General features: G+C 47.2%; 6 protein-coding genes across 6 annotated transcripts; 2 read left to right on the top strand and 4 right to left on the bottom strand.

Moving 5' to 3' along the window:
* Positions 1 to 30: 30 nt before the first annotated feature.
* P170DRAFT_442127 (uncharacterized protein) lies at positions 31 to 1,873 on the bottom strand (the record flags this gene model as incomplete). Its single annotated transcript, XM_024850439.1, has 10 exons — positions 31 to 77; positions 204 to 400; positions 460 to 490; positions 548 to 584; positions 650 to 870; positions 949 to 1,057; positions 1,138 to 1,316; positions 1,377 to 1,468; positions 1,522 to 1,694; positions 1,859 to 1,873. 10 exons carry the CDS (start codon positions 1,871 to 1,873, stop codon positions 31 to 33), a joined length of 1,101 nt encoding a protein of 366 aa, XP_024709218.1.
* A 1,988-nt stretch (positions 1,874 to 3,861) lies between these two features.
* P170DRAFT_451850 (putative O-methyltransferase) lies at positions 3,862 to 5,272 on the bottom strand. Its single transcript, XM_024851227.1, has 5 exons — positions 5,199 to 5,272; positions 4,996 to 5,143; positions 4,926 to 4,940; positions 4,728 to 4,854; positions 3,862 to 4,657 (listed from the first exon to the last, which is right to left on the bottom strand). The coding sequence occupies exons 1-5, from the start codon at positions 5,244 to 5,246 to the stop codon at positions 3,886 to 3,888; spliced, it is 1,110 nt and encodes a 369-aa protein (XP_024709217.1). The 5' UTR covers positions 5,247 to 5,272; the 3' UTR covers positions 3,862 to 3,885.
* Positions 5,273 to 6,128: 856 nt separating this feature from the next.
* On the top strand, positions 6,129 to 8,106 carry P170DRAFT_504791 (putative MFS transporter; the record flags this gene model as incomplete). Its single annotated transcript, XM_024854231.1, has 8 exons — positions 6,129 to 6,447; positions 6,504 to 6,653; positions 6,711 to 6,880; positions 6,936 to 6,960; positions 7,037 to 7,371; positions 7,426 to 7,530; positions 7,595 to 7,814; positions 7,869 to 8,106. Exons 1-8 carry the CDS (start codon positions 6,257 to 6,259, stop codon positions 8,104 to 8,106), a joined length of 1,434 nt encoding a protein of 477 aa, XP_024709216.1. The 5' UTR covers positions 6,129 to 6,256.
* A 228-nt stretch (positions 8,107 to 8,334) lies between these two features.
* P170DRAFT_469393 (fungal specific transcription factor domain-containing protein) lies at positions 8,335 to 10,353 on the bottom strand (the record flags this gene model as incomplete). Its single annotated transcript, XM_024852627.1, has 5 exons — positions 8,335 to 8,681; positions 8,759 to 8,930; positions 8,978 to 9,508; positions 9,559 to 9,956; positions 10,005 to 10,353. The coding sequence occupies 5 exons, from the start codon at positions 10,351 to 10,353 to the stop codon at positions 8,335 to 8,337; spliced, it is 1,797 nt and encodes a 598-aa protein (XP_024709215.1).
* Positions 10,354 to 11,326: 973 nt separating this feature from the next.
* On the top strand, positions 11,327 to 13,149 carry P170DRAFT_345268 (MFS general substrate transporter; the record flags this gene model as incomplete). The annotated part of the gene is made up of 9 exons (XM_024843504.1): positions 11,327 to 11,454; positions 11,505 to 11,574; positions 11,627 to 11,652; positions 11,699 to 11,786; positions 11,844 to 11,891; positions 11,946 to 11,990; positions 12,046 to 12,185; positions 12,237 to 12,279; positions 12,343 to 13,149. 9 exons carry the CDS (start codon positions 11,327 to 11,329, stop codon positions 13,147 to 13,149), a joined length of 1,395 nt encoding a protein of 464 aa, XP_024709214.1.
* Positions 13,150 to 13,680: 531 nt separating this feature from the next.
* Positions 13,681 to 15,232, bottom strand: P170DRAFT_431677 (aspartate ammonia-lyase). The gene has a single exon (XM_024848095.1). It carries the CDS (start codon positions 15,121 to 15,123, stop codon positions 13,723 to 13,725), a length of 1,401 nt encoding a protein of 466 aa, XP_024709213.1. The 5' UTR covers positions 15,124 to 15,232; the 3' UTR covers positions 13,681 to 13,722.
* Between the last annotated feature and the right edge of the window lie 533 nt (positions 15,233 to 15,765).

The following is a 15,765-nucleotide window of genomic DNA, read 5'->3' as shown; positions in this document are numbered from 1 at the left end:
TCTGTACATACATCTCATGATCAATCGCCTTTAATGCACAAGCCTCGAGGTGGAAGCTCCATCAGAGTCAACCTGAACTGTTATATCAGTTTTCACTCTTACGCCACCGTCACTGCTCCCTTGAAGCTGTCGAAGCTCTCCACCTTGTGAGGGCAGCTCTTCAATATTATGATGCCTCGGAAGATCAGACGAGGTCTCGCAACCGGCAAAAACGGACATGACCACTGCGCCTTTGCTGTGGGTGTGATGGTGTTTGTCCAGTTCGAATCCCTCCTGGAATTGATGCGATCGGCTATGAGACCAATAGCTTCCAGTGTTGTTGTGGTTATCCGATAACATGCGGATGAGGAGCCGAACCACGGGGGCGCAAGTTGCGAGGAGAATGCTGTAGTTTTCGATCCTACCAAATGCATTATCAGAACGAGTTTCAATTGATTTCTATAGCATCGGTAGACTTACTTGACCCATAATACAAATGGCACAGTATTGTCTATTGAAGCGCATTAGCCAGATTGAACCTGACCAGGACAGACGCGTCTGGACTTACGTGTGATATCGTTTTCGTCCCCAATAGATTTTAAAAGCTTCATAAGCATTCTTAGCATACGCTCCATTGCAATGGGTGGTCCGGGCGAACCGTCTGACTTACATATGTTTTCACAATCGAAGCAATCCCCGATAGCAACAATGGTCCGCTCAGAGTAATGGTCTGCCACATGCGGCGAGCACGAGTCTGCTTCGGCATATTGTGGAACTTGGCAAGAAACGAATTGCTGCCGGAGGGTCCGCTATCTGTGGCTCGAATCGTGAATCGCCATAACTGAATGGCAGAAATTATGGTCAGGAAAAAGTCAACCGTTGTGTTGAGGCCTTTTATAGAGTCAGCATTCCAGTACACTCATATTTAGCATCGCAGCAAAAACAATGTCTCGGTGTGTGATATAATACCTCCTTGGACAAATCCAATGGTTGTTTGAACTTCGGGCGACTGGCAAGCAACTGATCCATCAGAGGGAAGGGGATCCCACATATAGTGGAAGTAGGCGACACGGTTGGGCTGACGACCATTTGTTAGATGACACCTTTTTCTACGACGGACGTCAAGGCGACCGGGTTTCTCCTTGATTTTGTACTTACTGCGATAAACGACGTCGGACCACATTGGACAATAATCTGTATCGCTGTGACTGAGTTCGCGATGACCTGTATGATAATACAGACCACGATGCTAAGTCGGATGTGCTTGTCGGCGCTACCGAAACAGGTGTAAAGAAAGCACATCATGCCTGATCGAGAGAACATCGATGCGAGTACCGCTGGTGATGGGTAAGTCACTGTTGTTGGAGCTCTTTTGGGATGCTAGGAACAGAACGTACCAAGAGGTTGAGATATAAATTCATTTCGTAAGGCCTTCGCTCGTTCGTCGTCGGCTAAAAACCACATGTGTCTTCCAAGACCCCAATTAAGACTGACCCGATTGTTAGCAATCTGCAACAAACCCATTCGAAGAATGCCTTGAACCTTTTCTGGATAAACGCCATATGCGCGATATCCAAGCCGTAACCAACGAGGAAAAGAAGATCCTCCAAACCCCATATTCGCTCTGGAGAGCTGACCCGAGGGAGTAGCCAGCGAACCCATGTTTTAACTCCGAGTCGAAATATCAATGCCACCGTTACTATCCCGGTCAGAGCCTAGAAGAAGCCACGAGACTGACGTTAGATTCATTCGCATAAATCGTTCGGAACACGGGAATTTCTACCCAGCAAGCTATTATATAGGAGTGACCTGTTGACATCGAACCGGATTAGCGATCAAGGGGCATTAAAAGGGGGTGGTCGATCAAGATAATCCATACCAATATCTGTGTCATCGTGCTCTTTCGAAGATGGCATAATTGAGTTGGCTGACTGGTGTTAGCAAACTTTGATCTCTCTCAAAGCAACGGTCTGCATGTAGTACTTTTTGCCTACGCGCTGCACAGTTAGACGTTGTGGTTTTATTTGTACGCAGGGACGGTAACGAGAAGCATTGCGTATTCAAGCGCGTCAATATCAGATCAAGATAATAAGTATTGACTCAAATCGAGAAATCCAGCAGAGTAACGCCCCAAGGTTAGGGGCATTTGGAGGGATGCCAGCATTAATCAAGACATCCTCTTTGTGTACACAATAAAGGCAACAGGGACTCCGAGCAAAACCTTTACACGCCGCTTCAGACCAAATCCCATCCCAAAGTGTCGGGACCCGACCTTGGCCCGAGGGTGTGTCTAGGCTCAAATTCCCTAAATTAACAGCAGGGATCTTCCATGTTACCAACGCTACCGAGTCCATGACTCAGTTCAGCTCATGGCATGAATTTGAAGCTGCGCCGCTTGAAACAGTAATAACAAATTCTCCGTTCAATATCCGACCAAGACAGATTTTGATTACGCAAACTCGATGCATGGCTCATCATGCTCAGCAAGGAATATAGCTGCTTTATATGAGATGGAGTCGCACGTAGGGAAGTTCTTGTTCACGTATTTACTGCTGATAAAAACCACACATCCCAAGGCTGGTGAGATATCATGCCAGTTGGAATATTTGAGTGCTCCTAAGCGGTGCATAGGCAAACAGGTGTCTATATTGGGTTCACTCGGAACACCCGACCGCTAATGCTTTTGTCTTAAGAAATACATCCTTCGAGGAACTCGGCGGAAAAGATGTTTTGCGGAATAGAGCTCGTCGTATTTTGTTTAATATGATCCTTCCGCAATGTCCTTGATTGCCCTGGTTGCTAGACAGTATATGGTTCCTCTCCGGCGCTATCACTATGTGGATGCTAAACTCAGTTATATTAAAACAAATAGGCTTTTTCTGGTTATATGCCCGGCCGAACAAAGCCTATCGGCTGCCGCGTGTCCAACAATTAACTCCTTAAATTAGCGCATGCAAGAACCCTGCAATGTAGCATCGCGCTGTTCTCCGAATGAATCGGCGCATGCAAGGCAATATATCCCAACCTGAAGTGGCGTGTTAAGAACTACGCCGCACGCCTTAATAGGAAATAGCATCTCGCGAACAAAGAAAATCCCGTCCCCACATACAAACTAGTGAACGATAGCCTCGATGCTTGAACAGACCGTCTGCCGCGGCCATTTTCGATACTCAATCGGATCATTTATCGCGCCCCCGCAAGGAATTAGTGCTCCACTTTTTGAAGTGTTGGTGGTCTAGTTCCACTGGAGAGATAAAGTTCGGTCTGTGGTTATCGTATGACCCTTTAATGATAGGCATAATGATCCTTTTCTTTGTGGCCGCCGCCGAGAAGAGCTCGGCGCCTTAATTAATAATTTAACCAGTCAAATACCCAGGTGAGACACTTGGATCATCTTGGAGCATCGACATTCAAGGGAGTCCAGTTCAATCTCTTATACGCAGTACGGCAATGCAAACAGTTGAGCGAAACAATTTGTTCTACACAGTCGAACTATTTTTGTGATTCCGTAAATCTTCGGATTCCCCGTCTCGGAGTGGAGGTGCCCTGCAGGGATCAGCCCGTGGTTGTATTTGTGGCCATCACGTCTCCTTGGCGAGGGTTAAATTAAATGTCCACCCAGTAACCTTTTGACCATTGGATCCAATAGGCGCCAAAGCGAAGGTCCAAATTTCTTTAATTACGTACTACTTTCTCGGGTTCAATAATATTCTCCTCCTTACGCATAAGCCAGCATCAAGGCATGGATAAATCCGGTATTGATTGTTGGATCTAGGGAAACAATAAATTGAGTGGAAATTTGAGGAAAGACTTTGGTCTAGAAAGGAGTAAACCGTGGTAGTATTCAATACGATGGTTGTAATTATTCCAAGACAGCTGCACCGCAATTCGTCTACTCAATGACCTTTAGGCCTTGCGCATCTCAATCAGCCCTTCACCAAACGGAGGATAGACCTCGAATGTCACCTTCAGTCCCGCCAATGCCGCCATCTGGTGCCATTCGGATGAGCTTCTTTCGCGTCCTCCAAAAAGCACAATCATAGTTGCATGCATTTTGCCATGGTTGGCATTCTTGCCAAATTCGTGCAACAAAAGCCTAGAATGAGGCGCCATGGCCTCGGATATTTTCTGTAACAACCGCACAGCCTCTAGATCCGGCAAATTATGAAGGATGTGCGCTAGATGGTAAACCAAGGCTCCCTTGATAGGCTGTGGGCTATTCTCCGCCTTAAAATCCCAGGTGACCTGGGTGACTCCTTCGACATTGCCGATATCATCGTTGAACTCCTGTACCACAAGGTCGGATGTTTGGAGCTGTGGAAACGCTTCTTTGATTTCGAGAAGAAGTTCGCCACGGCCTCCGCCAATGTCGACCAGTGTGCGGGAGGTATCTGCTGTTGCTTCGTTCAGCACGAATTGAAAATCATATCCGAGTACCTTCATTCTTTCCGGGACGCTGTTGGCCTTCATGAACTTTCCTGCCATGAAGATGTTGAAACTGTCCATGCGGCCTTGCTCTGCCATTATGGAATATGTGTGCTGCTTGGCGAATTGCTCGTTACCCATTTGTCTGTACCCATATTGGATAGGTGTGTCTAGTTCCTCGAATGGATAGGCAAGGTTCTCTGCCTTGAGCTTCGGCATAAGGAATGTTGCGCCGAGGAGGGCCTCTGTTGCACTGGTTTCGGTTAGTTTGGACCGCCTAAAGATAGTAATCCTGGCAGCTCATGCCAAAGAGAAAAACATACAAATGGAGTGCTCCATGCTGTGCTGACTGGAAGGCGGCCAAGTGTCTCGTGATTTCGTTGGGGCTGTAAAGCTCGTCGCTCGTGATATCGACAAACCCTAAGCCGGCCATCGCAAACAGTGTGTCCGCTAGATGGTGTCAGTATTATCGACGTAGTCCACGATTTCCATCTTGAATTTGGCTAGACAAGCATTATTACCGATCAGAAGTACGCCTGTTTCAGATATATCAGCACCGAGAAACCTGACTTCAAACAGCCAATAACCTACCTGGGTTGGGTGTTTTGGCGTCATGGCCTTTGATTTCATCTTTGTAGGCTGCCAAGACTCTCTCGGCATTAACTGGCTCTTTAAGTTCTACCAGTAGATCAAAAAGCCGAAATTCAATAGCCACAGGTATGAATCCAATTGCAGCGGGCTTTCATGTCATTTTGTTAGTGTCGAGCAGAAGTGAAACAAACTCTAAAACTAACCGAAGTCACTGCCTTCAGCACCGCAATACCAGCAGTTATCGAAGCCATTTTGTATGCAACAAGCAAGATTGTTTGGACGGTCAAGTGTGGGCTCCTGACAATAAGTGCATTGACCAAATACGATGGTTATCACCCGGTTGGGCCAACGATGATTTTTTATATTAGTTGCATGAGCATTGATTTAGTTCCACGGTCGGTGCATTTTGGTAGGGGCATTTATTCTCCTGCCGTGTAAACCTTGCTAGTGGGCTTCGTTGGCGATAACTTGGCATGTGTTGATTGTGCGCTAGGCTGAGGTGGCGCCCGCTTGTAGCCTACTCGGACTCGGATTATTTTAGGCTCTCTGAGATGGTGTGAAGCTTTCAGTGATTGCGCCGAGCCTGCTTGTTTGCTTACCCCTTCAAAAGCTACTTTTAATCTACTGAAAACCGAAACCAACTTGTGTTGTGTGTCTCTAATGAGTCATGTGAGTTGAACTGGAATGCAGCGTGTGAAATATTCTCTGGCGATGAAGTGAACAAAGGACATAGTTTAGAGGTCTCTCCTCATGCTAAGTTAAGATTACCAAATATTATCACACTAATGATGAAAACCCACGTCCTTTATCCCCTCCATCAAATTAATTTGCACCAAAAAACCCCTGCGAGAGCATCGACGGTCTCTCAACCGGATGCATGTTTAATGACCCACCGGCTCAATATCCCCACCAGTCATTTCACCCATTGTATATTGTCCCCTTCTTCGAACGGCGACCCGCGGCAGAAAGAGCTATCTTGCGTGTCTGATCCTTGCAAGGCCGAGAACAGTCGAATATAATTCGCCGTTTATTGAGCCCATTTCCTGTTCGTGGTGCATGCATGTCGCCCACGTAGCTTTCATTTATCGCCGTTCCCCTTGAAACCTTTTCTTCCTTCCGCTACTGTCCGTCTTTTTTGTTGCTTTGGTTTTTCTCCCCTCCATATTGTCCCCTTTCTCGGTCTGTTTTCAGAAACCTTGATTGAAAAGTTAAAATTAAATACGAGGACTAAAAGGTCATTGCCAGTCTTATCTGGCCCAAGATGGCCGAATCACCAGAGCAAGAGTTACCATCTCGGACCTCGAAGGCCGAAACTCTAGTCCAAGAGAAAGGATACGATGTGGCTGACAGCAGTATCGCCGAAGATGAGGCACGTAATCCTCGGAACTGGAGTCCATGGAAAAAGCGCCTGGTATTTTTGTCATTAATGTCGAGCTCTATCCTGGCTGATGGGTACGTTGACTCTCGATTTAAGATAACTTTGGGTCTCAACTGAAATGCCATCACAGTGGAATGACATGGGGCGCCACTTTGATCGTTCCTCAGGCTATGGAATGGGGCGTAAGCGTCAACTACTCGGCCACCAGTATGAACTACGGAATGTTGCTACAGGGAGTTGGAGGATTAATGGCGATTCCCTTGATCGAAGCTTTCGGTCGGTAGGTTATGGTTTGGGGTGATATGTTGATTGCGGAGAGGCTTGCTAATGTCAATAGCCTTCCCGTTTGGCTATGGCCGCAATTCATCACCACGTTCATGGTGCTTGGTGCTACGCTCTCGAATAACTACGATACCTTTACCGCATTTCGCTCTCTGCAGGGGCTATTTGGTACCGTTCCTCAAGTTGTTGGGCTTCCGATCATTCACGATATGTATGATCCTGAAGGTTAGTTATCTGTGGGTGCATGATGAGGTGGTTATGTGCTGATCAAATGCCATAGAGTGGCCTCACATGATCAATATCTGGTACGAATACTTCGTTTTCACTTCCGATGCGTGATAAACTTTCTGCTGTTCCCAATATACTAATCACCCCATACAGGGGAACTACATTTTTAATCGGACCTTTCCTCGGTCCTGCGATCGCAGGATATATCGGTGCCGGAAGCGACTGGAAGACATCTTTCGGAATCCTGACTCTCTTCTACGGCCTTTCCACTATTTTGATTTTCCTATTCGGATACGAAACTTACTTCGTCAGAGGCCAAGAATGTCAACGTAACTCTCGCATTCTTTCGATGCTCGGCATTAAAAACCACAACTTGCCAGTATTTTCGACGATCGCGTACTGGAGCAAAACGCTTGTTGTTTATATTTTCAAGTTTCCGCTTCTTATGACTGGAATTTCGACAATGGTTAACTTTTGCTGGCCTATTGGTAAACACCTCTCATGCAATAAGGCCAACAGGCGGACTTTCTAAACACTTCCAGGAATCACCGTCACCGTGTCCACATTCGTTGCTCAACCTCCCTATCTTTTCGACACCGTCGAATCTGCCTCTTTACGATGGGCTCCAATTATCGGCGGTCTTCTCGGTAAACTGAATACCTTATCACCTCTCCCTCCCCATGCTCTAACATATGCCCTTTAACCCTGCAGGCTACGCCTTCGGCTACTGGTTCAACGAGTGGATCCACAAGTCCCGCAATCCCCAGCGCAGCTGGTATCCCGAGGTCCGGCTCCACGGTCTCTGGGTGGCGATCGGCGTCATGGCCTGCGGCCTTCTCACCTACGGCTTGACATTGCATTTCCATAAGCACTGGATCGGCTTGGCGTTCGGTTGGTTGATGGTTGTTTTCGGGATGATTTCAAGTATTGTGTCAGTTTACCTCTTGCCCTAAGTAATTTAAGACATGCTAATATGAAACAATAGGTCAATCACAGCATACGCTCTCGAAAAATACCCCGACCAAGCCACGGTCGTCTCGGCTATTATCAACGCCTGGCGCACGGCGAGTGGTTTCGCAGTGGGATATTTCCAGCCGGCGTGGATTGCGCGGAACGGAATCGCCGCGGTATTTGGGACGCAGATTGCGGTCGTCGTCGCGGTTTTGGTTCTTACTATTACACCGGTGATTGTGGTTGAGGGGAGGAAATCAAGGGCGAAGTAAGATTGTTTTGACATGCTTATATTGTATATTTGCTCATTTAGATGTTTCTTGGATATTGGAAACCGATAATACGTATTTGACCTGTGTGCCCTTTGATGAGCGACAATCGCAATATGCTGTATATTTCGATGGAAAGACTATCGTTAAAAGTACCATACGTGGAAAGCAGAAGAGAAAATAGAGTCATGAAATCGTAGTAGAAAAGCCTTCACTGGGATGCATATTAATTTACGACCAGCCGAATGAAGGGAACGTGTCATCGAAACCAAAGGCCACATTATCCGTGTTCATATATTCCGGCCAATCTACCAGATCCTCGATTCCTTCCGTAAGACCTGTATTGAATGGAGTCTCCGTGAATAGATTTTCTATGTCGTGAATCATTCTCTCGTGGTCCTTTGATGCTGCATTGCCGACTCGAGCCATTTCCCCCAGTAAGCTCCTGACAGGGCCGTACGGGATATTTTCCCGTACAGTAGCAAAAGCACTGGGTCTCTTCGCAATCAGACATCTGGAGATTATATGCACGGTGAGGCTGGAAAATATGTGAAGGGACTCCCAGAATCCGAATTTCGCTGTGCAAATGTTAGAGTTATGGAATGATTTGAAGGTTGATGAAAATGATGGCTTCTAGGGCTATAAAGCAACCTACCTATTTTATGACATTTCGAGAGAGCAAATTGGATCAGAGTACTATTTGTTGCGGCCTGCAAGCACTGTGTATTTGTGCTTGCAAAATCATCGCGAGGCATTGACGCGCCATTCTCATGGACGAGGTCATGAAGCTGTTTCAACAACAAAGGGCGGAGAAGAAGTATGTAACACTGATTCATCAGCAGCCATCCTTTTAACCTGTAAGCGGGTATCTTACCTGGTTATGGCGAAGCAGCAAAGATGCGGTTGTGCGCATGGGCGGGAACGCAAGAGTCTCGTCAGAAAACCCTCCTTCTTCGGTGAACTCCAAAGTTGGCAAGAATTCCAGTCTCCAGTTGTCCAAAGCCTGTAAACAGGGATCAATGAGCGCCTGTGCCTCGCCAGGACTTCCGAAACGGAGCTCCGAAACCGTCTTGACAATATGGTATTTGATACGGCAAAGTTTGATCTGCGCGGTGAGATACTGAGAATCTGAGAATTCCTCCCCATCTTCAGTAGATAATCGAGAGCTATCTGGAAATTCGATGCGGTCGTCGTTTAATGCATGGGCTGGTGTCAGGGATAACTCTATGCAAGTCATTGCGTCCATGCAAATCGTCGTCCACCAGACGCGTTTGCGATGCTCCTGCTCCGATGGGCTCATGTGTGTCTGTGGTTCTGAAAGCGCGAGGAGGTTGGCCAACCGTAGAGCCATCCCGGCGTACGCATAAGCTGTTCTTCGTCGATTGAGCGAGTAGCAGTAGAATGTCTATATGAAATTAGATTGAAAGCAGTGCAACTCGTCGGCGACACACTTACAATGAGATTGAGGGCCTCGACCTGCTCTATTGTCGGCTCTTCGTAGGATGGTCGTAGGAGGAGCAATCCTTGTTTGAAGAGTTCAATTCCCGGATGGGTAACTTGATCGAAGGTCGCTGTGGCAGTGTCATTTGTGGAGATACCTGTTCGGTTGTCGACCAGGAATGATGGCGAAACAGTGTCATTATATGACTCTCCAAGGGCCAGAACTACAGAAAAGCAGCAAAGCCATGTTCTGTCTATTTTCTGTGATTGTGACGGGTCATATAGGCTATCTATTCGAGCCCGAAAGCGTTTCTTTCGATACCAATGATAATCAGAACCCATGAAAGATTCAAACTGGCCCAGAAGATAGAGAGAGTATGAGTGCGGTGGAAATTTGACGAATACCTTGGGTCCTACGATAGTAAGATGGAGGTCAAAAAGGAGGCCATGACTTGACATACGGCTGTTATCATCTTCAAGAGGAATGTAGGTGTATTTAGATGCCGTGGACTGAATCTCATTGTCATGAAACTCGTTTACATCAGGGGTCGGTGTCGTGGGAAAGGGGGAAGTCCCTGAGTTCTCTTGGGTAGAATTAGAGTACACGCCTTTGAGCCTGTGTACAAAATGTTCAGTTGTTGAGTTCTCGATCAATCGCTCTTGCAATGTCTGCTCTGGGGTTCCATTGCTCGATGGCGTCGTGAGTTGGCAGCTCGCTTGAGTCACGACTCTCTGGCTGTCGCGACTGGGCTGCCGTAGCTGCGCGATTTCGCTCTCCAACCTTCGCACATAGCTTTCAGGGACAGTCATTACCCTATCCCGAGATGGAAATATGCAGGCTTTCCTGCTTGAAATACATCTTGCACATGGCTGTTCTGTGGCTCAATCTGTCAGAGCGGATCACAAATCGCGAAAACCAGCATGCTCACCACCGCTACATTTAACTTTCTGGCTCCGACAGTAATAACAGGCGCTGACGGATCTTCCTTTGAAGCGAGGCATGTCCCATAGTTTGAGCAGGCAGGGCTCGGGTTGCTGGCCTCTTCAAGACTCGGTGGGGTTGGCAGAGTGAGACTTGCGACTCCATTTTTGTCTCTAACCGAAGCCGGATAAGATTAAGAGGATTCAAGGCTCGGAAGAGAATTTCACCGATCAACACCCTTATCCTAAACGGCCCCAAAAGCTGTGTATACTTATCAATGCGATTTTCTTTAAATCTCCATGATTTTGACAGCTTCTACAGAAAACGCGTGAATATGTTTAGCCCCCCGCATTTTCGGAGACTACGGCCCATCCTTCGATCGCATCTTTCCCATCGGGTCCACAACTTGTTCAGCTTCGGCCACTACGGGATTAAAAGCCAAAGGTCTATTGGATGCCGCGTCCAAAGTGGGGCATTTCTCTTTATCGGCATCGTCACAAAAGAACGCAGCCGTAGAGGCCGACAGCTACAACCAGCTATCATTCCAAGCCTCAAGCACTCCATGCGGGGAAACGCTATCTCGAATGCATTGACGTAAAACTGGGGTAAATCTTAGAGCCGAATCAGCCGTAAGATAGGAGACGTTGGAGGTGGGAGAGGGTAAGATAACAGCGTTCTTGGAGGACTAGATAAAGACTATAAATATGGCGCGCATTTCTCGACAATAATTGGACTGTCAATCAAAGCATTCTTGACTGAATACTCTTCATTATGACAGCAGTCAAGTCGGAACATGCCAAAACTCCCGAGACAGTCCCAGAGGACAAGATAAAATGGTGTCCAGGGGGTTCGACTCTGCCGATGCCTCCGACGCTTCACGGCACTACAGAGCAAGAGAGAAGCGCAATGGAAAAGGCCTTGATTAGAAAGCTTGACCTTCGGCTTATGCCTATGCTGGTCTTGATTTATATCATGAATTATTTAGACAGGTGCTTTGCTTCAGATGTTTTGGGTGTTATTGCGCTAATGATATTTCCAGAAATGCGATCGCAGCAGCCAAGTTAAGCGGTATCACGCAGGAACTCAATCTGACGTCTGTTCAGTTTCAGGTATATTAATCCTTTCGGCTTTTGCAGAAAATCTTTTGACTTATTCTTCCAGACCTGTATTAGTATTCTATTTGTGGGGTATGTTTTCGAACTTTTGCCAAGTGAGCCGCACTGATTCTTTCAGTTATATTCTCATGCAAGTACCTTCAAATCTATTCTTGAACAAAATTGGAAAGCCTGCATTTTATCTTCCAACATGCATGATAATATGGGTAAGTACGAAACACACAAAATCTATATGAATCAACTTCCCTAATAATTGCATTCAGGGGATTTTATGCGGAGTGAGTGGTGCAGTTCAAAACTACGGTGGCCTGGTGGCATGTCGGTAAGGTGTTCTTCGAACAGTCATTATCTTACTTGTCTAACAGTACTGGTCCAGATTCATCCTTGGTTTTGTTGAAGCAGCATACTTTGTCAGTATATGGACTCAGATCATATTTCTCCGATTTCTTGCTGATATTGCAGCAGCCAGGCTGCATGGTAACATTGAGTGCGTGGTATACTCGGGAAGAACTTTCCTTGCGCACCGCCATTCTCTACTGCGGCTCTCTTCTCGCCGGTGCATTCTCTGGGCTTATTGCTGCCGGTATTAATGATGGCATGGATGGGTGAGTCACGATCCTTCCTCGATACTATGACTACGGACTAAAGAAAGATAGAGTGAAAGGGCTTCTCGCATGGAGATGGATCTTCATAATCAAAGTATGTGGCTCTGCCAAAGTCATGCTGCTATCTCTGGTCAACAGCTCATCTTCTATCACATAGGGATCAATCACGGTGGTTATTGACTTTACTGCTTACTTTGTTTTACCCAATTTCCCCCACAATACAAGGGGCATATCCGCGCAACAAAAAGAGCTCGCAATTTGGCGGCTGGCAAAAGAGACCGGACAGGAAGAATGGGACTCTGCAGAGGATACAAGCTTAATCAACGGCTTGAAAGACTGTGTAGTCGATTGGAAGACCTGGCTGCTTGTGATTCTCAACTTTGGTGCCGTTTCTAGCGGCACAATCAACAACTTCTTTCCCACTGTGGTTGGGAGCCTTGGAAAGGATCGGATCCATACGCTCCTCCTCACGGTACCGCCGTATATACTCTCCTGCATCGTCGCTATGGCTGTTTCCCGAAATGCGGACCGAACTGGAGAGCGATATCTTCATTTCACCCTGCCCTTGTGGATCTCTATCGCGGGCTTCATCATCTCAGCAGCTACTACGAGCATCGGGGCGAGGTATTTTGCGATGATGATCATGCTGCCAGGGGTGTATACAGCGTTCATCATTGGTATCGCCTGGGTCTCCAATACTATCCCGAAGCCATCGGCAAAAAAAGCTGCTGCTATTGCCTTGGTAAATGCGATTGCTAATTGCTCGTCTATATACACCCCCTATCTCTATCCAGACAGCGATGCTCCTCGTTTTATTCTGGCTATGAGTGTAAACGCAGGTACTTCGTTGCTCTCGATATTTACCGCGACTGCTTTTCGACTCCTTCTGCAGAGACTTAACAAGCAGCTCGAGAGAAGAGATGTTGAAGAGGGAACTGTTGGCGGCTTCCGCTATCTCTTATAGTGTTTTTCGGAGCATGGTGGAATCTAGATCAATTGTTGGGCGATCGTCTCAATACCCCAGTCCCAGAATCAATATGTTTTGAGCCCTTCATATGAGATTGCCCTCCCATCTTACGGTGCTTTCCTTTGACATAAGCCGATGTCTTTTAAGTTTACGGTGTTTTTAAAAATTTTCTACTGCTCTGATTCCTTCAGCGAGGTGGTTTTTCTGTCCAGATATTTTCCGGTCTTTGGATAATGATCGTGATTAAACAATACACTTTTCTGTCTCTCCGCATGATGGACTCCGAGTTATCGCTATCTTGCATATTTGACTTTTGTTACGAAATCTCCCATAAGAAAGTTACTAGAATCAATCAGCTCTCTAAATCAATGGAACGTTCGTCAATCAACTACTGTATTATTCACACTGCTAATTCGTTAATTCACGCCTTGAACTGTTGTCGACCCTAGCATGGATCTAGGATAGTCAGAAGGCCATTTATATAATGTCTCTGCAGCTCAAGTCCCCTAGCAGTACCCATGGCGCCCTATTTCAATCACAGAGCCCTTGGCACGCCGTTTCCTCTTCTATTCAAACACTGTCACCATGAGCCGACCGTTGAACAATTCCCATGATCTCATCCTTCGTGAGCAACCCCTGCTCCACCACAACATCCAGGAAAGGCCTTTCCTCCGCCAAAGCTTCCCGAACAATGCTCGAAACCTGCGCATAGCCCAACGCCGGCACCAGCGCCGTAGCCAACGCGCTAGACGCGAGCAAATGCTCGCGCGAGACATCTTCATTCGCAAGTATCCCGTCGATGCATCGACGAGCAAAAATATCCGCAGCGCCGCCCAGTAGCCGAATACTATCAAGAAGACGGTCGCACACAAGCAGTTCAAAGTGATTGATCTCGAGCAAGCCTTGCTGGCATCCCATCGCAATTGCCGTGTCGTTACCCGTAATCGCCAAGGCGACTTGACAGACCGCGATGGGAATCACTGGGTTCACTTTCCCGGGCATAATTGACGATCCGGCCTGGACGGAGGGCAGCGTGATCTCGTTGATTCCACCGTTGGGTCCGGACGATAGTATAATCAGGTCGTTGGCGATCTTCCAGAGAGTGTTGGCGGTGTTGCGTAACTCTCCTGAAAGACGGGCGCAGGTGTCCATGTTTTGCATGCCGTCAAATGCGTTACTAGTAGGGTGGACCTTGGTGTTGAATAGAGAGGATAGATGCCGGAATACAGCGGCTTTATACCCTGGTTGGGATCCAAAACCGGTTCCAATAGCTGTGGCTCCTAAGGGGACGGTCAAGAGCTGCTGGCGAATTGCATCGAGGTGGTCTGCGTGTCGCTGGACGACTGCTTCGTAGCCTCCAAATGCCTGGCCGAGGGTCATGGGCTGCGCGTCTTGAAGGCAAGTTCTCCCTAGGCGAAAGATCGATTTGTATTCTTCGCACTTGGTCGAGAGTGCGACCGCCAGCTTGCGAAGGTTGTGGAGAGGCTCTGCCATTGCACGATAAGCAGCCAGTTTCATAGCGGTTGGAACTACATCGTTTGTCGACTGTCCCAGGTTGACGTGATCGTTTGGATGAACAAAGCTGTAATCGGAGAGCGCCCGACCAGCGGATTTGGCGGCGATGTTCGCAATCACCTCGTTCATGTTCATGTTGGTCGACGTGCCACCCGAGCCTTCGAGCATATCAACGACAAGATGTGCGTCGTGTTTGCCGATCTTGATTTCTTCACAGGCCGCCGAAATAGCATCTGCCTGCTCCGCTGTAAGACAACCGATTTCAAGATTTGCAAGCGCTGTCGCCTGTTTCACTGTGGCAAATGCATAGATGAAGTCCGGCCATGTTGTGATTGAACGACCGGAGAGGGGGAAGTTCGCAAGCGATCGGTGGGTGTTGATGCCGTATAGCACATCAGCTGATAGTTCCAATTGACCGAGACTGTCTTTCTCAACTCTCGAGTTTGCCACGGGCATGGTCTGTCTGTCACCGTTTATGTGCATTGTCACGCCGATCACAAGCTCCCAATACAACGGGGTTTCTTGACACTTCTCTAATGTAGCAACCGAGCTCGCTGCAAGGGCTATTATTGAAATCAGAGGGATAGTTTACGAAAATCACAATGAATGATAAATCGGGAGGTCAAATTTATTTCTCCCATAACCACGTCTAGATGGATACAGACAAGACCCACATCCAGTCTCGGCCGCTACGGCGTGAGTGGGGATATCATTGGCGACTTCACACATCCAGCCTGACCGTAGCGGCCGAACCAACCGGTTCCTCTGAAAATTAAAAGATAACATCAATTTGGGGGTTTCCGTCATCAGAAGACTGCAGTTTTATGCATTTCATGACTCTCTTTGTAGGAAGTAAATGCCTCAAAGCCGAGGAATCGTGATAATAAAATAGTCGCTCGTAAAACACTCGCAAACCGCCTCGCTTATGTAGGAGTAGAAGAGGAGATTTATGATATCTTACATGCACTATCTGTATATAGTGACTTGGGTGTTGCTTTTAAAAGCCTCGATGTCTTCATTGTTGTATTTTCTCTACCGTGCACGAGATGTTTTGTTAAGAATAACAAAATACATATCAGCATAGCTTTCTTTGCTTAA

This window comes from Aspergillus steynii (genome assembly GCF_002849105.1).
Source record: "Aspergillus steynii IBT 23096 chromosome Unknown P170scaffold_1, whole genome shotgun sequence".
In the NCBI taxonomy this organism is placed as follows: domain Eukaryota; kingdom Fungi; phylum Ascomycota; class Eurotiomycetes; order Eurotiales; family Aspergillaceae; genus Aspergillus; species Aspergillus steynii.
The sequence above is the reverse complement of the archived record's forward strand: the minus strand, read 5'-3'. Positions and strand labels throughout refer to the sequence as shown.

Coding starts and splice junctions, on each gene's coding strand:
- P170DRAFT_451850 (XM_024851227.1), bottom strand. CDS start 5,246: ATGGCTTCGATAACTGCTGGTATTGCGGTGCTGAAGGCAGTGACTTCG. Junction 5,144..5,198: donor TGCTGAAGGCAGTGACTTCG/GTTAGTTTTAGA, acceptor ATGACATGAAAG/CCCGCTGCAATTGGATTCAT. Junction 4,658..4,727: donor CAGCATGGAGCACTCCATTT/GTATGTTTTTCT, acceptor AACCGAAACCAG/TGCAACAGAGGCCCTCCTCG.
- P170DRAFT_431677 (XM_024848095.1), bottom strand. CDS start 15,123: ATGCCCGTGGCAAACTCGAGAGTTGAGAAAGACAGTCTCGGTCAATTG.